The following is a 20,337-nucleotide window of genomic DNA, read 5'->3' on the forward strand; positions in this document are numbered from 1 at the left end:
TCCTTTGCGGGAGAGGGTTGAATTGAGACGATGTGGTTCCAGGAGTGTAAAGTCTTTCACTTCTTTTCTCGGTATATTCCTATCCACTTCCACCAAAATTGAAGTGATGATGAGCATAGAATTCTCCAGTGATCATGAATTTCCTTTATCTCAAGGGTGGAGAGGGAAATCTGCAGTCTTGTGTCCTTCAGCTGCCCTTTTCCAGAGCCTAAGAATCTTTCCTTAGTTTTAAAGAAAATATATGTATAAAAACATGTGGAGTCTTCTCAAATCATGTCCAAGGCTGTGTTTAGACTATAGCAGACCCATTTTATTCTGATGACCTGTCACTGGTCTTCTGATACTTTGTTTTACTTATTTATTAAATTTACATGCCACCCATCTCACTGTTACACAATTCTGGATGACTTGTACAATATGATAAAATGCAAACAAAAAACAAAACATTATTAAAATGAACAAAAATTAGGTAAGTTTTAAACTAGAATACAATGGTTTTCCTAGTTCAATAGGCACCTCCAAAATGGCACACTCCCACAGGGCCCCAGGCCAGTTGGCAGAGCCAGATCTTGAAACCCTTTTGGAAGATCAAGAGGGTGAGAGCTGATCTCACCTCCAGGGATAGAATGTTCCTGTCATCCCCTTTCCTGGATGTTTTCTGAATTCTGAAATACAGACTACAACGAAAATAATAAACAATTCATGGTGATAATGGCAGCTACTATGTTCTTATTTCTGGAACAAGAAGTGGGGTCTTCTAAAGGCTAAGCTGCTATAATTTTAAACAATGCTGAAAGAGTAGCCTTGCCCTTTTCTTCTCTGTATATGGATGCTGGCTTTCCAGAGTCCTTCTGATGACTTCCTCAGTGACACCCTTTCCAAGGTGGCTGGACAGAGTTATTCCACCCTTTTAGAAAGGCTAGAAAGGATGTATAAATAATAAAACAAATAAGACTCTATAAGAAATTGCACTATGGAATTAAAAACTATTATTATTTTTGAGATCTTAAAAGTTTATCCTTTGGAGAACTCTTTCTAGTTTGGCTACATAGCTCATTTGTTTGTTTATATTGTAGTTTCAATTTTTCATTCTTGTGATATTTCTGAAACCAAAAGAATAGCTGCATCATCTGCATACAGAAGAATTGGAACTGGACGATGGGAGAAGGATGGAGGACGGAGGACGGAATTGGCAAAACCTAAAACAATATTGTTAATGTAAATGTTGAATAATGGGGGTGGGCTAATATACAGGTAGCCCTTGAAATTTAACTGTAATGGAGTCTATTATGATTACATGTTGTGATGGTCATTAGGTGAGGTACCTCACTGAATAATTCCCCCATCCCTGCTCTCCCCAATGAATCATTAAATCTACACCCAAGTCATTAAGTGGAGCATGGGGTGCCTCAGGGATGGGGGAGGCCCTTGGAGGCCTCTACCACCCTCAGAGATGGCCAATGCTCCACTTCCCATTCCTTGTGTTCCCCCCCCCCAGACTTTAGGCCTAATTCTCACCCCACAGGCCAAACATTCTCCTCCTCACTTACCTTTTGAAGAGCTCCAAGGCCTTCCAGAGAGATGGAATGGATTGCTTTTTTTGCATGGCTGCGTGGTGCAATTTTGGAATCAGTTGTCATTTTGTCCTCCCCACAAAATGGCAGTCATTTTTGGGTCACTGCCAGCAGCCTGGGGGCAAACTGCTTTGTTTTGCTACTTTAACAAAGTCTGCACAGTACTGCAGAAGCTTTTGCAGAGCTGTGCAGATCTTGTTGAGGCAGCAAAACAATGTAGTTTGTCTCAGCCGCTATTCTGTCCCAGCCCACAAGCATGCAGGACAAAATGGCAGCCATATTTGAGTTGCCTCTGTGCGACCCAAGGCCCAAGAACTTCAAAATTTTAGTGTGATGGGCAGGTGGGGAGCAGACACAAGGGTGTTGGATCATGGTGTGGTGAGATGGGGAAAGACAGGCGAGAGATGCTGCATTGTCCTTGTGGTCAATCATAAGGGCGAATGACTGCAGGTGTGCTGTAGCCATCATAATCTTGAAACAGGGTCATATGTAATTTTGTCTGTTGTAACTCTGTTCCTCAAGTGATCTATTATGTCATGAGGATTATCGGTATATCCTTGCTTAACCCCTTCATGAATGAGGATAAGCTCCATTAGATCACCAAAATTAGTACTTTAACCTGTGTAGTGGTATTGCAGTGTGACTGCGTAATCAATTTAAGCAGCTGATGATCGATCAAAGAGTTAGCTAGTTTCTTCCAAAGATTTTCTCAGGGAATGTAGTCAAAAGCCATCTTATTAATGGCACTCAAAATTACATCCAACCTACAGCTCCTCCATCCTCACAACTACCAGTTGGGAGATCTGAACCTTGGTTTGATAAAGAATGTGCCTTGCTTAAAACTCAGGTAATGCAAGCATATAAAACAGCATGTTTAGCCAGCAATCTCTAGCTGTGTGAATTATTTTATGAGCATGAAACGAGATATCAGAACTACACATCATATATATACACATGTTAATACATACATACTGTATACATGTATAAGAGAGTCAAAGTAATAAAAGCATAGCTTCTTATGTCTTCAGTGGTAGACATAATTGAAGAAGCTTCTTGGATGAGGAGCAAAACATCTTCAAGGAAAATCTTTGAATTCCCTGAAGATGTTTTGCTCCTCATCCAAGAAGCTTCTTCAGTTATGTCCACCTTTTAAAAAAGCACCTTTGGGAAAACCATAATTTGGATGATTGAGAATTTCCACAGACATTTAATAAAAACATGCTATTTTTAGTCTTCTTTATTTTCCTTAGCTTTTTATACTTAAACTGTGGGCCCTGTGGATATTGCTGAAAATGTTGTAAGGTGCATTGAGTCCACAAGATAGAGACTGCCTGCTTTTGGCCTGGAAAAAACAGCAGTTGTTTTGCAAAAAACCATTTCTTCTCTTTTCTTCCCCATTTGGATACAAAAAACACTACATGTCCTTGTGAGAGCTAGAGTCATGGTTCATGGAGTTGGTGGGAGCAGTTTTTTTTTAGTTTCCTACACTCATATTTATTATAGCATTGCTGCCTTGTACTAGAGAGGATTATTGCCAAAATGTTGTTGACATGATAATCATGCTACAGTATATAGGCAATTCAAAATTAATGCTCAATACAAAGGCCTTTAAAAAATCAAATTAACTCTCCATAAACCTGATCAAATGTTACTCCCTGAGCTGATCAAGAGCACCGTTAGATTTGGTCATAGCCAGTTATTTCTATTTGATCAAATATTCTTGCTGTCTTTCTTGTCGTCTTTTCATTTAATTCTGAAATCAGTGTGGACAAGAATTCATCCATATGGATGAACTCTCTGGAGTACAAGTGAATACATGAAAAAAGCATGCATGTTGTGTTGTGGGTTTCACTGTTTTTCTTGCTGGATCTCCACAGAGTTTTGTTTTAGAATAGAATAAATGGAATAAAGAACAGAGTTGGAAGGGACCTTGTAGGTCATCTAGTCCAACTCCCTGCCCAAGCAGGAGTCCCTACACCATTTCTGACAGGTGGCAGCCCAGTCTCTTCTTGAAAGCCTCCAGTGATGAAGCACCAACAACATCTGAAGGCAAGCTGTTGCATTGGTTGATTGTTCTCACTGTCAGGAAATTTCTCCTTATTTCCAGGTTGAATCTCTCCTTGATCAGTTTCCATCTGTTATTCCTTGTCTTACCTTCAGGTGTTTTGGAAAATAGGTTGACCCCTTGCTCTCTACGATAGCCCCTCAAATATTGGAATACTGCTGTCATGTCTCCCCTGGTCCTTCTCTTCACTAGACTAGACATGCCCAGTTCTTGTAACCGTTCTTCATATGTTTAGTGTCATCTGCAAATGTGATAAGTTCCCCTTCTATTCCCTCATCTTAAGTCATTTATGAAGATGTTGAAGAGTACTGGGCCTAGGACAGAACCGTATGGTTCCCCACTGCTTACTTCCCTCCATATAGATGTAGTACCATTAAGGACTACTCTTTGAATGCGGTTTGTCAGCCAATTAAAAATCTATCTGATGGTAATGCTATCAATCCCACTTTTTAAAAAGCTTTCCAAGAAGTAGGTTGTGGTCTACTTTGTCGAATGCCTTGCTGAAGTCCAAGTATACCACAGCCACAGCATTCTGCTGGTCCACCAATTTAGTCACCTGATCAAAGAATGAAATAAGATTGGTTTGGCATGATCTGTTTTTAACAAAGCCGTGCTGCTTCTAGTTATAACTTTGCTTGATTCTAGATGTTTGCAGATCTGTGTTTTGATGATCTTTTCTAGTATCTTCCCAGGTTAGGCTGATTGGTCTGTAGTTCCCTGAGTCTGTTCCCCCCCCCTTTTTGAAGATGGGAACCACTTCAGCTCTTTTCCAATCCTCAGGTAGTTCCCCAGTGCTCCAGGATTTTTGAAAGATATGGTACAGTGGTTCTGAGATGACAACCACCAGCTCCTCCAGCTCATTTTGAAAAATAGGGCACTTGGAAACAACAGCAAGTGTTTGCAATTAGCTTTGCCATATGGTAGGGTTTGTGTTCGGCATCTTCCAGGCAGAATAGGAGTCAAATACCTGGCATAGCACAATATCCAGTGTGAAGTTAGCTCATTTTACAAAAACCACACAGTTGTCAGAATTAAATGGTGATCCAAAACGTCAGCAGAGGAATCTGCCATCCATCTGTAGAACAAGATCTTTCTAATAACTCTTGTTATAAAGCGGCTCATTGTAGTATCTGTTGCTGGATTTTACCTGCCCTCCTCTGATTATCCATGGCTAGAACTGCAAGATTTTTCTTTTCTTTCTGCTTGGCTGTCTTTGGGATGCAGCTTAGTTCACTGCCGTGAGGCTGCTGTCTTTTCATTTCTGTTTTTATTCTATAATAGCCATTTAAGGTCCATTTCTCAGAAACCAGTTTTTATAACAATAAACAATAGAAATGAAAGAATAAAATAATCAAAATTATGTGCCATCTTTTTGGTGCATTATAATTATTACTAATGTATTGATCAAACTTTTAAAATCAGTTTGGGAGGTGTAAGAATATTCGCTCCCCTCCACCTTTATGTGCAAGCATGTGGTGAATGCTAATATTGTTTTAAAATCATAAAACAGTTGAGGTTTTTGATACCCTTCACCCAACAATAAAGATGTCATGGAAATGTATTTACTAAGGTTGTCTAAAATTTGTTTTGGTGGATTGTTTCCCCTCCCCTCTCACCAGCTGGTAGGAAAACATTGTCATGGTTCCGATAGATGAGGCCAAAAGAAAATGAGAACTCTGAGGCATTTGCTTTCCTCAAAGAACAATTTTAATGGTTACTTAATATCAGCACAAACAAAGGTGAAACCAAGTCTGGAAGCCCCCCCCCCCGCAAAAAAGGTTACAAAGTAAAAGTTAAACTACCCACCCACTAAATATGTAATAAATCACATCCTCCAATTAACAGCTTTGGCGGGCTCTCTAACGGTAATTCTAGCCCGCCAAACACTTGAGCAATTTGACCTTGGTTCCCATAAGAAAGTTATTGTTTGTCTGGGACAGAAGAATGCATTTTCCCTCCCCCCCAAAGTTGTGGCAAGCTGAAAAATGAAGAAAGATGGCTGTGACCAAAATAGTTTTGTAGGTGTGACAAACATCCAGCAACCACTCCCTTTAATACAAGGCTGGAGGAAGAGGTAAATTTTGTCAGATGGCTAAACTAGTAAGTATACAGATAACTGTAAAAGTTTGCTCTGCTTTGGTACAGGTATCCTTCATGGGTTCATCAGCTGATAATTGTGTGAAATACTTGTGCCAGAGATTGGCTTGGTTCTTTCAAATTGGCCTTTCCCATTGAAAGACCCACACTCTTCCCATTGATCAAAGCAAAAGGCCTCTGGGAAAAATAGTCCTTGGGGACTGATAGAGAGGAGGATGCCCACCCCAGCCTAGGGTGGCCAATAGGAGCTCTGAGGATCCTAACCCCTTAAGTATTTGGCGCTAATCAAAAGTTGGTGATGAACATCAGAATTGCCATGGCTTGTAGCTACTTAAAAGGAAAAAAGTGACTAATACTGCAAAGGAGAACTATAGGCTGTCCCAGGAATGGGTTGCGGATGAGATGTAGGCAATGTCATGATTCAGAAGGGTATGGAAGAAAAAAAGATGTTACCAGAGCGTGTATATATTAGGAATGCCAACAATTTCACGAACAACGAAATGGAAATGCAAACACTTCCTGTACTGTATTTCATTGCCAATGCAAGGAGGGCTTACCACTGTAAAGTATACTACAATTGCGGTAGAAGCCATCAAGACCAGGCTCCCAACGGATTGCCTAAGTGATCAACATAATCTAGGCACAATTCTGACCTATCTGCTTTTGACTTTTTATGTGACAGGATTTTTGCAGTGAAGTGCAACAACTGTTTGGAAGCAATTACACCCAGTGAGTTTGTTATGCGAGCTCAGAAAAGTGTGTACCATGTAGGCTGCTTCTGCTGTTGTGTCTGTGAGAAACAGCTTCAGAAGGGAGATGAATTTGTCCTTAAGGATAGCCAACTGCTGTGCAGGAATGACTATGAGAAGGAACGTGAAAGGCTCAGCATTGGAAGCCCAGCCCCATCGGATTCTGGTAAGGCAGAACCATTTATTTTGCTGGAAGCCATTGATGAGGCAGCAACATTTCTTGTTAGTATCATGATATTTATAAGGTTTTAATATTTTCCAGAAATAGCTGTCCCTGAGGTTAAAGAACTCACCACAGTATAAAAGTATGCTTTATTAAGATGTTCATATTATTTCAATAGTTCGAGGAAAGGCATTAATACTTAAAAGTAATAAACCCAAGGAATAAAATTTATTTATTTTATCCCACCTTATTTTTATAAAAATAACTCAAGGCAGCAAACATACCTAATACTCCTTCATCCTCCTACTTTCCCCACTGCAACCCTGTAAAGTAGGTTGGGCTGAGAGAGAGGGATTGGCTCAAAGTCATCCAACTGGTGTTCATGCCTAAGGTGTGATTAAAATTAAAGTATGATTAATTCTTTATCTGCTTAATCCATCAATAATTCCAAACATTCTACAATGGATCCAGATGTGGCTGGTAATAAAGCAAATAACATTCTCGCCCCCTTTTTTCCTTTCTGTTAATTGCCAGCATATACTACTTGTGTACAGTTTGTCAGATTTTTTGCTCTTAGCTCTGATCTTATAAGCAAGACTTCAGTTCCTTGAGGTCACATTTCTAGAGGGAAAGAAGTTACCAGATAGCTGAAATAACCTTTTTGATTGCTTTTTTGTTCCTTACCACCTCTCAAGATCATCTTCAGTTTTTGTAATGAGCAAAATATGTAAGCATCAAGTTTACATGGCCAGTTGGTATAGCAGTTACAAAGTTGGACAATGATTTTGGAGATTAGGATCACTTTTATGCTCCAATGTGAAAGCTCACAATGTAATTTTGGGCCAGTCACCCAATTTTGGATAAGATGAATGGAAGTCATCACAAGCTGGTTTGAACTTGTGAAAAAGAAATAATAAGAGAGTTGGAAGGGACCTTAGAGTCTTCTAGTTCTACCCCCTTCTCAAGCAGGAGACCCTATAACATTTCAGACAAATGGCTGTCCAGTCTCTTCTTAAAAATCTCCAATGATGGAGCACTGACAAGGTCTGAAGGCAAACCATTCCACTGACTGATTGTTCTCACTGTCAGAAAATTTCTCCTTATATGATGATTAATTCCCATCCTTTGCTCCTTGTCCTGCCTTCAGGTGCTTTGGAGAAAAGGTTGACCCCCCTCTTTTTTGTGGAAGACCCTTAGATATTGGATGACTGCTGTCATTCCACCCCTAGTACTTCTTTTCTTTTCTTTTTTAAAAGTTTTATTAGTTTTTAAGAATTACAAACTTTAGAGCTTAATAAACAACATGTTGTCTGGGTTCACATATTTAACATTAATTTATTCAATATAAATCTATTCAGTACTGCACAATCCAGTATTTTTTCCCTGATCCTCCTTTCTTCCCCATATTTTTCCATTTTCCCCTTATTACACAATTACAATTCTTGGTACTATTGGTGTATACAAAGTTATATATAAACATCATCATATTTTACTAATATTATACAAATAATATCTGTATAATATTAGTAAAATATGATGATGACAACAATCATATCATGGCTGTGAAAGTTGGACCATAAGAAAGGCTGAGCACCAAAGAATTGAGGCCTTTGAACTATGGTGCTGGAGAAGACTCCTGTGAGTCCCTTGGACTGCAAGGCGATCAAACCGGTCAGTCCTAGAGGAGATCAACCCTGACTGCTCTTTAGAAGCTCTTCAGATCCTGAAGTTGAAACTCAAATACTTTGGCCACCTAATGAGAAGGAAGGGCTCACTGGAGAAGAGCCTAATACTGGGAAAGATAGAGGGCAAGAGAAGAAGGGGACGACAGAGAATGAGGTGGCTGGATGGAGTCACTGAAGCAGTAGGCATGAGCTTAAATGGACTCCAGAAGATGGTAGAGGACAGGAAGGCCTGGAAGAACATTGTCCATGGGATCGTGATGGGTCGGACACGACTTCGCAACTAACAACAACAACAAAAACAATAATATCAATTCATAAATCATTATCCTGTTTTTCATGCTCTTGTTAAAGTTTAATTTCCTATCAATATTTAAAGTATCTTTGTCAGTTATGATTTTTTCAATATTAATTACATTTATATAGCTAAAAAATTTATTCATACTAATCCTTTTATTTTAATATTTCCCATATCAAAAGAAGAAAAAAATGCTATCTTAATTCTAAATCATATATTTAATTATAAAAGTCTAATTATATCTAAGGGTCATCCATTCTTTTAATCATATTCAAACATGTATTTAAACATATGATGCCCCCTCTAATAGGTCAGATCTTCTATTTTTTTAAATCTAATTCTCGCTTACTTTCTTTGCCAAGTAGCTTTCCAAGCCAAGGCAATTAAATCGCCCAGGAATTTTCTTTCTATTTTTATGAAAGTTGCTTGGCATGAGGAAGACAATTTAGGTAGGGTATTTTGGGGGGGGGGAATTCCACCCATTTATGTTCCTTAAGCAACTCCCACCTTCCTTCTCCCTCAAATTCTACCCTCATCCTTTGTCTCCCAAATTGTAACATTTCCCCTGTTCCATTCCCCAAAATCTTCTTCCTTGTCATCAGGTGCATCTTGCAGACTTAAAGGGTAAAGGGTCTTTTGCATTAGTCTTGCAGTATTTTATTTGATTGTGCTTGTTTATATTTCCCTTCTTTCATCTCTTCTGTCTCTAGGTCCATTTCCTCTGCTTCATCTTCCGATCTCTGGTTTATTTGTTCATACTTTGTAGTTGTTGTCTGGGAATTTTCTAGTAGTAGATTTAATTTGGAGATTTGCTCATTTATATTATCTAAATTATTTTTAGTCTCATTATGGTTTCTTTTTATGTTCTCTTTGTATGCAACAATTGCTTGGTGTGTTAGTTGTAGCGTAGAGTATATTTCCTTCTGAAAGGTGTTTGTTTTTTCTTGAGGCATCATTCCTGGAGATCCTCTAATATCACAAGTCTCAGTAAGAGTAAAACAAAGTTTCTTCTAGCTTTCTGGTCTTTATATGTAGCCTTTATAATCTAATAGATTCCAGAATACAGGTCTAGTCCCAAAAGCAATATTTTATAGTGATCCTTTGTCTCAGGCATCCAAAAATTGTCAGCCAGGCAAGGTTATAATCCACAATGTTCAAAGCATTCAACCTCCCTGAAAACAGCTCAAAAGTCTCTCCCAGCCAGACATAATCAAAGGTCAATTTTTTCTTTCTTTCCCACTAGCTCTTAAGATTAAAAGTCCAAGCTTAGTAGGTGTTTATAGTCCAAAAAGGTCAGGATGATAAGTATGCCAAAATATTTTCCTTTACTGCTGGTCCTAAGACAGAACCTTGAGGTACTCCACTGCATACGTCCTTACATGTAGATGCAGTTCCATTGAGGACTACAGGTTGAGTGCGGTTGCTCAGCCAGTTATGAATCCATCTGGGGGTGATGCTGTCGAACCCACACTTTCTATCTTACCAAGTAGTAGGTTATAAGTCTATTTTACCAAATGACTTAATGAAATCCACAGCATTTCTCTGGTTCACTAATTTAGTCACTTTGTCAAAAAAATGTAATGATTTGTTTGGCATGGTCTGTTTTTGACAAACTCGTGTTGGCTTCTGATTATAACTTTGCTTGTCTCTAGGACAAGAGCCTTGGTGGAGCAGTGGGCTAATGCCTCCTTAAGTAACACCAGCTGCCTGCAATTAGTGCAGGTTCGCATCCCACCAGGCTCAAGGTTGACTCAGCCTTCCATCCTTCCGAGGTAGGTAAAATGAGGACCCAGATTGTTGGGGGCAATTAAGCTGACTTTGTAATAATGCCGCTTGGGGTGTGTGTGAAAGCCCTAATAAGCAGGCATATACATAGAATGAAGGCTACTGCTAAGCTTGTAAGCCGCCCTGAGTCTTCGGAGAAGGGCGGGATATAAATGGAATTAAAATAAAAAAAATAAAAATAAAAATAAATCTTATATATATACACACAAACCTCAAGAGCAAAAAACACTGAGCCAAAGGGAAAAGGAAGTTCAGTCTTACTGTACAAATTGTTCTTTAGATTCTTGGACTAATCTGGTACTTTGCTGATGAGTACTTATCTGAATCATTGTGCCCTTTTTCCACTTGCTAACTCATTCTTTTCTATGGAGCAAAGAAGGAAGGAAGGAAAAGACTTCTGAGTATAGAAGTATCACCCCATTACCTCGCTGTTAATTCCATATTGACAGATTTGCAAGTAACTTTGGAAATGCTTGAGATCTTTGTGTGAAGTATTTCAATCCCATGAAAGAAGAATCTGATTTAGAGTTGCTTTCCTGTTCAGGTGTTATTAACTATTGGACCTGATGCCAGAGGGTGGCCAGGCCCATCATCTGCATCTCCTATTACTGCTTGTGATGCTTTTGAGTCTCCTACCTCGCCCCTATGTTAGAATTCTGACTCTGGTTCAGGAGCTTAAGAGGTTAAAACTGGGTCTTGTAATCAACAGAAACTTTTCAGCAAAGCTGGAATCATTTTAACAAAAGAATAACTATGGATTCCTGTTTTTAGATGAGTTGTGTTGTATTGCTTACTTTGGAAATGCCAGTTTTAACAGGAATACATTTTTGAAAATAATAGTCCCACGTAAAAACAAAATCAGCAAAATGCTGCCATCTTCTGGAAAAAATGTAGTTTTCTGGCTTTCAAAATAAAGTAATAGGATAGATTAAAAATAATAAATATTCAATGAAAAAATACAATGACTTTTTCCTAGTGCCAGCTGAGGCTCTTTCACTTGCTAGTAGCCTAGTTTGCAAAAATTACTTTAAAAGCTTGTATACAATGGTACCAAGCCATCTCTTGACATCACTGAATAGGAGAATGCCATTGCATCCTACTTGTTCACTCTAACATCTTACCACTGTGTTGGTCTTTAGGGCCAGCATTAATATTCCTGTTTATATTAGGTAAAGGATTTTCTTAATGAAATCACTGTCTTATCCATTACTTTGCCATTTTATACAAAATCTTTCCAGATTTGATTATGCTACTTTGGCATCAAGTATCAATCCAAATAAAAAAAAAGTTTTGACAATAATTGATAAGGGGGTCTCTCATCTTTGTGCTTGTGTTCAGAAATAATATTGTTACTATAATATAAACAACCATTGATCTCTATCGTTCCCAGGTTCACTAGGAATTCCCTTATCACTGTGGAAGATCAATCCACTGGATAGAATTTTGGTTTGAATTTGTACAATATCTTCTGTTCCAATGCATGTCATCATTGCCAATTTGGTATTCTTTACTTAAAAATACCCCACTTGATTTTGGAATTGTTTGCATATAATTTCACAAATCCTAAAGAACTAAGGTTCTAAATGGAAAGCCTCTTGGAGTTTTCCAGATTCCTGTGTGAGGCCAAGCATCTCCAAGGTTTGTCCTCATTTGTCGCCCACTCTGTTGCAAGCACATTTAGCTTAGCAGTAGAAGTAGTCTGCAACTCAAAACGAAGTAGGAATGCACATGTCTGCAAGCAAGAACAGACCTTCTCCAGGACGTTTAGTCAGCTTCACCAGGCTATAGATATGACAGCAAATTCCTGCTTGGTCAGCATCTTTCTTTACAATCCCATTTAGAAATCCAGGGGATCAAATAGCAGCATGAAAACTCAGGACCATCTTTGTGAGAAAATGAAGATAAAGCACAAAATACTGGAAGCCATATGTTGTCCATAATCTGTAAAGCCCCTCGTTCAATGATTCTCTTCTCTGACCCCCAGTGGCCAAGCCTAAGTAAACAGAGGTCTCTGAAAAAAAATGCCTTCTTTCCAATTAAAAAGGTACTAACATCTCTCCTTCCCTTAATTCCCTCAAACTAAAGATTTTTTCCCCATCTTTTTCATGAATCCAGTATTTCATTGCTTTCTCCTGTTGTGTCTTGAGGTTGCCCAGAGGTCAGTGCAGACAATATACCCTGCCTGTCGTCCTTTCCCATGTGACATAAGGAGGAGTTTTAAAGATTAATTAATTCCTACCCTGTCCGTGGAGGGCTTGAAAGACAGAGTTAATTAAAAGCATTGCCATGTTAAAGTAGAATCAACTTTCCATTATTTGGGGGGGATTTGATGAGCTGGTGTTCGGGGGTGCTGAAGCTACTTGTCTTTCTTTGGACAGGATTCCCTTAGCCTTCTCTGCACTATTTTTCCACAGTCATTTTAAAGCTTTCTATGTTTCATGCTTCAAATGCAGTTAGAGGAGGGAAATATTTTATCACTCTAATTCTCTGAGTAGGTCTTCCTCAATCTTCTATTTTCCGGCTCTCAACAATCCCCCAGGCTTGTTGGGAATGGTGGAATTCCAAATCAACACAGCTGTGGGGTAACAAGTTTGGACAAAGGAAATAGGGCAGGAATAAAGTCCCATTTTTTTTAGAATACTGAGGATAAGTGCCTATTTGTTCTACTTTAAAATCTGGTACCAATTGTAATTGTAATAAAACAGCTACACATCCAGGATAAGCCCTCAAAACACATTTACAAAACTGCAAATAGTTGCAAGAGTTTTAAAAACTAAATGACCCTAAATGAGATAACTGTATGCAAATAGGTCGGGATGAACTTCCTACCTACAGCCACTTGCTTCAAAAAATTCTCCCTGCCTTGCACTGGGGTTTTTAAAAGGGAGTTAAGTGCAAATCCTTTTTTTTAAGTTTCCACATGCTTATACATTTCTAAATTTAGATTAGAAGAGCCACTGCACCCTGTGTGTTTAACATAACATGCAACCTACTTTTACATTCTCATTTACCTTCATTTACCAAATGCAATATATCCAGCTATTCTTGGCAGGGCTGCCATGTAATTCTTCAAGATCAAGAATTGGAAGAGAAAAACCCCTAATTCCTTTTACTTCAGTTGCCTCATTCAAAATAAATTGAATGTCTGAAAACACATTCTGGTAAATAACAAACAGACATGCAAAAATATCTGAGAAGCTTCTTTTAATTCAGGAAAAAGCTATTTTTTAAATTAGAACAATATTATGCCAATATTTCGTATGTTCTGTCATATTTACAATGGTATTTTTGATTCTGTGCAGACTTTGTCTACATAGACATAAAGTGGCATTAACATGGTACACTGCAAGGTATCCAATTTAGATTGCAAGTTGGAATTAAAATGTGTCATGTGTTTGTTTAAAACTACATTCTCTGAATTTAGACATCAGTCATAATAAGGTAAAGGTAAAGGTTCCCCCGCACATGCGTGCTAGTCGTTTCCGACTCTAGGGGCCGGTGCTCATCTCCGTTTCAAAGCCGAAGAGCCAGCGCTTGTCCGAGGACGTCTCCGTGGTCATGTGGCTGTCATGACTAGATGCCAAAGGCGCACGGAACGCTGTTACCTTCCCACCGCAGTGGTCCCTATTTTTCTACTTGCATTTTTATGTGCTTTTGAACTGCTAGGTTGGCAGAAGCTGGGACAAGTAACAGGCGCTCACTCTGCTACGCGGCACTCGGGATTTGACCCGCCAAACTGCCGACCTTCTGATCGACAAGCTCAGCGTCCTAACCCACTGAGCCACCGCGTCCCTTTCAGTCATAATACAAAGTGATTTATAAGACAGTAAACATACCTAATACTCTTACCTCCTCCTGTTTTTCTCACAACAGCAGTCCTGTGAGGCAGGTGCATGCCAACATGTACACATAAGTACTGCACAACACTTTATTGAAAGGAGCTTCCCAAATTACATCTGTGTTCATTTATTAAAGGTTTTGTGCAACATTTTCAAGCTAAATATTTTAATTATAACAATTTGTGAATTTTACTGCAATGGGATGTTTTCATATTATAAGGTAAAAGTGATGATGAAGCAAGTTTCTGCAAAATGGAAGAGACTGGGAAAGTATCTGAGGAGATCAGGGATCATAAACGGTCCAAGCGGCCCCGGACAATCCTAACCACACAGCAACGCCGAGCATTTAAAGCATCATTTGAAGTATCTTCTAAGCCATGTAGGAAGGTACATTTTAATAATTAGATTGGAATCCTATATGTAGGAACAACTATGGTTGGCAGTTTTTAGTAACTAAGGTCTTTGTATGCCAAGATATTTACAGAGATTCATGTTTCCATAACATATTGTGGTCCAAAGACAATATTTCTTTATTATTTCTAATTTAATTTATAAGGGTCACCCCATTCAGCACAGACTCTGGGCAACATGCAATTAAATCTAATACACTGCTTCTGTCCTATCTCTATAAAAACCCATTAAAATGCAGTAAGTGCTCTTCCATACTAATCTGAAACCCAACTGAAATTGGTTTAGATTTTCTATTTAGATAAATAGAATAACTAATTCTTTAACAATCATCTGGAACTCTATCTGCTTTGTCCTCAACATTACCTAGAAAGATTGGAGACTGGATTAAAATAGATGTAATGATGGCTTCTTGAGAAGGGGATGCACCACTGTCTTCAAGGAGATTAAACCACTTGTCTCTCAAGAATGATGGATCCAACCATAAATCACCTCTTGGGAGACCTTAACTAAGCAGGAGGGGCATGGATCTAGTAAATTGCCTTATTGGCAGTCTCAAATAATCTCTCTACCTCCTCAGGAGTCTCTTCTTCTGTGTCTAGATCAAACTTTAAATTGCCAGAATGAAGCCACCTTCTTGGCTTTGTCACTGACCAAAAATAAGTCACTATTGGTACGTGTTTCTGGCAGTAGCCAACATACCAGCAGATGGGCCGGGCTCTGCATCTCTCCACGTACACACAACATGTTATCTGCTAAGAGCCTCCACTTCAGCAGATAGGCACCCCAAGGCTCAACCTATTCAGGGTCTTCCAAGTAGTGTAAGGGAGGTTGGATCCTTCAGCCAGGAGTCATATTTTCAAGGTAAAGCAAACAAGACTGGGTCTTAATCATTTAAGAGTCAGAGTGTGAGCCATCTCAGTCAGAGTCTGAACAACTTTATGAGCAAATGCCTAGAATATAGTAAATAGCTGCCCTCTGTAGACATGATCTGAGTGGAAAAGGATTTGCCACTATTACTGCCATGATGTAATTTTTAATATGACTTCCTAACTGAGATTAATTCATCTTCCTCCAACAGTGCACTAGGTCTCTCTTCTGTCATTTCACCTCTCAAAGCTCCTCAGTAAGGTAAAGAGCTGTGCAGGAGCAATGAAGTCCAAGGTCCTTATCATACATCAATGCTGCTCACCAGATTCAGAAGGGAACCTCCAAACTCCTTCTGAAAGCTATCCAATCCATTGGTCTAGAGCAGACCAATCAAATAGCTTCACTTTCCCTGCTGAAGGAGTGGCTGTCCATAAGCTGAAAAGCAATTGGAGAGCAACCTGACCATAACAATTGACCTTTACCAACATATTGCAATTATCCTGAGACAAAAAAAAACTCAACAACAACCCAGATCAAGCATATGACCATTTGTGTTCACTGAGTTCTGAATAATTTGGGTCAAGCTAATGAATGAATCACTACAGACTCTACACTACATGAGGGTGTAGTTTCCAAAAACATCAGTCTTTGAGACTCCACTGCCAATTCAGCAACAGTCATGTGACTTAGGCAGGAAAATTGCTGTGCAAGCAGAGAGACCAGTTCAGTAGCAGCAAACCCATCTGCCCCTAGAGTCCATCTTCAACTAGAACGGGTAGGCAACCTCGGCTCTTTTATGACTCATGGACTTCAACTTCCAGAATTCCTGAGTCAGCTGACTCAGGAATTCTGGGAGTTGAAGTCCATGAGTCATAAAAGAACCGAGGTTGCCTACCCCTGAACTAGAATGTCCCATCTGGTTATCTATAGTACAGAGCTTCTGAAAGCCACAAGCAGCTGCCACCTTACCCACTCTTGATTTGTAGCTTGCTAAAGCCTAAATTCAATGGGCAAATCTCAGGGAGGGGACACCTCCTCTAATCACACCAATACAAGCCACTCAGATCTCAGTCATGTATGGCAGTAAATTGCCTTATCCATTGTACAGTAGTGGATGAGAGGAGACTTATTAAACAACAACCTGGAATTTAACAGCATCAGACCAGGACCACTGTGGATCTAATGACCTGGCAACAGGATGATACTAGGAACTGGGAGAAAATGTCTATGGAGATTCTCAGTCATCCAAATCATAGCTGTCTCAAAGGTGGTTTTTCAGAAAGGCAACTGGACTCTTTTTTTTTCCTTGAGGGGGAAGAAGAAGATACTTCACTTCTCATCCAAGAATCTTCATCAGTTATAATGGTAGGGAGATGGAAGGATAGGTTCTGACTAGATGGTGGTGGGGGATGGAAGGATTGTATTTCTTTGCAGTCATCTGGTCATTAGCACTCTCTCTGAGAGCCGTTGAGGCCACTTGAGGGTTTATCTGTCTGTGCTGTCAGAGTCACCTGAATCAGAGGGCAAATGATTGTGGAATCTTTTTTGAACTGCTGAAAGGACTTCGTTGTAGCCTAGAAATAAGTGGTGTCGTATCCCTATCCCTCTTTTGAGAGAGGGCTGTTCAATTTTAATATAGATGAACTCTTTTTACCCCTCTTTCAAAGCAATGGTCTTCTCTATCCAAAATGTGGACTTTGCTATCTTCAAAAGAGTGACCTTTGTCTTTCAAATGCAGATGGACCATTTAATCTTGTCTCGATGGGTTTGATGTCCTATGTTGTGCCATGCACTTGTTTTGTTTTAACAATGAACAGATCTGCACATGTCTCATTGTGTTGTACCTGCATATATCACATTACTCAGTTTGTGTCTGGATGTTTTATCCTTGGGGTAGACATGTGTTCATGTGTTCTTGGGTTTAAAGTGTACAGTTATGTTTGTGTTGGTTGAAAATCCTCCTAAGCTTTTCAGATATTCCTACAATGTGTGGAATGACAATGTTGCTTCATTTGTTGTTCTCTTCTTTGTCTGTAATGGAGGAGCTCCTGCTGGCCCCCTTTTTTTATAAAGATTTGATGAAGGCCCATTTAGGATAACCACATATAACTGAGGATAACTGAGGGATTCCTTGATGTGTTTCAGTTCTTTTTCTTTTCCCCCTTTACTGGTGAGTAAGCTTCAGCCTGGTGGTGTAGGGTTCTGATCAGTCCCATTTTGTGCTACTGTGGGTGGTGAGAATCAAAATGTAAATACTGATCTCTGTGTGGGTTTTCTGTAAATTTCAAAGTTAAGGCTTCTGTCTTCTTTAATGTGCACTGCACAGTCCAGGAAAGCCAGACTGTTTTCTTTAACATTTTCCCATGTGAACGTAATATATTTGTCCAGAGTTGATATGTTTTTAGTGAAGGCTTCCACTTCCTGTGTTTAATCTTGACCCAAATATCATCCATATACCTATACCAGTGAGTGAGTGGAAATCCTGTGAAGGATTTTAGGACTTTGGTTTGTATCTTTTCCATGTAGAGATTGGCCACAATGGGAAGCACAGGTGAACGCATGACACAGCTGTATTTTTGTCTGTAGAAACCTTCATTGTATTTAAAAAAGGTAGTAGTCAGGCAGAGGTCCAATATGGCACACATGCGATCTGGGCTGAGGTTAGTTCAGTTGCCTAGTGTGCTGTCTTGTAGCAGACGTTTCTAACTGCGCCTTCATCAAATCACTCTGATTCAGGTGATCCTGAGGGCACAGATAAACCCTCAAATGGCCTCAATGGCTCTCAGAGAGAGTGCTAACAACCAGATGACTGCAAAGAAATACAATCCTTACATCTCCCCTGCACCATCCTGTCAGAACCTTTTCTTCCATCTCTGACCTACCATCATAACTGATAAAGCTTTGAAGAAGAAGAGCGAAGCATCTTCTTCCTCTTCCTCCTCAAGGAAAAAATCAGTCCAGTTGTCTTTTTGAAAAAGCACTTTTGGGAACTGGAAGGTGAAATCAATATTAAATATTGACTCTGTCTTCCTCGTGTATAGTCTACTCCCAGCTCCCTCTCATCTCTCTCTCTGCTGATCACCACTCAGATGGAACTGCCTGCCCTATTCGCTCCCATCCTTTCTCCTCCAATTTCTGGGAATCATGCAACTGAAACACCCTCAACAACTCACAGTCGATTCCACCATCACTCACATTAGGCTGCCACACTGCTTCTGCATTCAGCAGGCACAGGAAAGTCAGATTCTTAGAAAAGATGCCCATACATTCTTATTATTATTATCCTACAAATCTTCAACATCTTTTCTAGCCCCTAATTCCATCAGTATTACTTGCTGGAATAATACTAAATCATATATTCTAGTCTGCAATGCCAAACTAGTCAAAGATCTTAAATCTTTGAGTCATGAATCACATGAGCAGTCCAGCAGGAATGCTCTGCGAGCAGTCAAATGGAAAATGTTATCCGGAGTGGAATCTGTGGGCAGAAACCATTAGGTGTGTGTTTAATGGTCAGGTAGCTGCAGTGTTTAGACAAGTCCGACATTTTATCCCCAACCACTTCAGAACCCACCACCCTGTCTCTTCACCACAACATCATAAAGAGTTTCTGCTTACCCACCTGTTCCAGGCACCAGCTTCCCTTCCAGCATGACTCATCCTAGTCAGCTGTAGCAGGATTTTGAGTAAGTTTGAAGCACCAGAATGAGCTGGGCCTCATGTTCCTTGATGGGAACATGCTGAGCACATCCAAAATACCAGTTCAAGGGCCAGTCTCTTCACCATCAGAAGGCTATCGACTCACTCACTTCGTCTGTTCCAAAACTTTCGATGTTGACTTGAAGAAAATCCAATTCCAGAACAAATAAGGCCTAAGAACCATTGAAAACTTCAAAAACAGATTTTTTTATATATAAAAAAATCCAAGTACTCTCATGCCAAACAGTAAGATTCAACCCCATTCTCCCATCCCTCTCTAGAAAAAAAAATCAGGGAAAATGATTTTGTTTAAGGCAAATGCTGATCCACTAATCAGAATGGGATCCATCGGTCATAGGTTATGTTTTTCTAGACTATAGATAGCAGTTACTTTGCGGCAGTAATATATATTTTTCAGAACCCCTAAAAATCACCTAGATAGCTAGAGATCTGTAGTAATGGGTTACCAATTAAACAGAACTGCTGAGATCAGACACCTCATCTAGAAAGAAAAGTTAAGGCATTATGGAGCTTTTAAATTTATTTTTTAAACTTAAAGTGCGCACAGGTTTATAAAACATTCTTGCCATTCATATTTTGAGAGACCTTGCAATATATTTGGAAATTTGGAAATACTGGGACATGTTGAAAGCTGAAAATGTTCCGTAAAGATTTTACATTTTGCTGATCATTTGTCTGTGTGATACTGAATATAATTTACATGTTCTGCATTTCCTGAAGGTAAGAGAAACATTAGCAGCTGAGACAGGTCTTAGTGTTCGAGTTGTACAGGTCTGGTTCCAGAATCAAAGAGCTAAGGTAATAATTACATTAATAATTAAATATGATATTTGCTAGGAGAGGAGTGCCTATCTACATCAGTCGTGTATACCCTTTCCCCAGTAATGCCAGAAATAGGAGTTAATGGACTAGAGTTCCAGTATATATTGCACAGACTGACAATTCAGTTACCCTAACATGCAGAATATCTAACATGCACAGGAAAAAACATTAATTTCCAACATTCTCAAAACAATGGCATAAAGTTACTAACGCCTTTATGTAAGCTCATTTCATACAACTATCTTTTTGTCAAATTTTAATGAAA

At 39.3% G+C, this 20,337-nt stretch overlaps 1 protein-coding gene across 1 annotated transcript in view; it reads left to right on the plus strand.

The window, feature by feature from the left end:
• LMX1A (LIM homeobox transcription factor 1 alpha) overlaps positions 1-20,337 on the plus strand; it is a gene marked incomplete at both ends in the record, with an annotated part of 62,346 nt that overhangs the window by 32,612 nt on the left and 9,397 nt on the right. Inside the window, 3 exons of the mRNA XM_081325538.1 lie at positions 6,419-6,651; positions 14,473-14,639; positions 19,971-20,048. Coding sequence (XP_081181664.1) covers positions 6,419-6,651; positions 14,473-14,639; positions 19,971-20,048 — 478 coding nt within the window. The remainder of the gene's footprint in view (positions 1-6,418; positions 6,652-14,472; positions 14,640-19,970; positions 20,049-20,337) is intronic.

This window comes from Vipera berus (genome assembly GCF_964194415.1).
Source record: "Vipera berus genome assembly, chromosome: 3".
NCBI lineage: Eukaryota > Metazoa > Chordata > Lepidosauria > Squamata > Viperidae > Vipera > Vipera berus.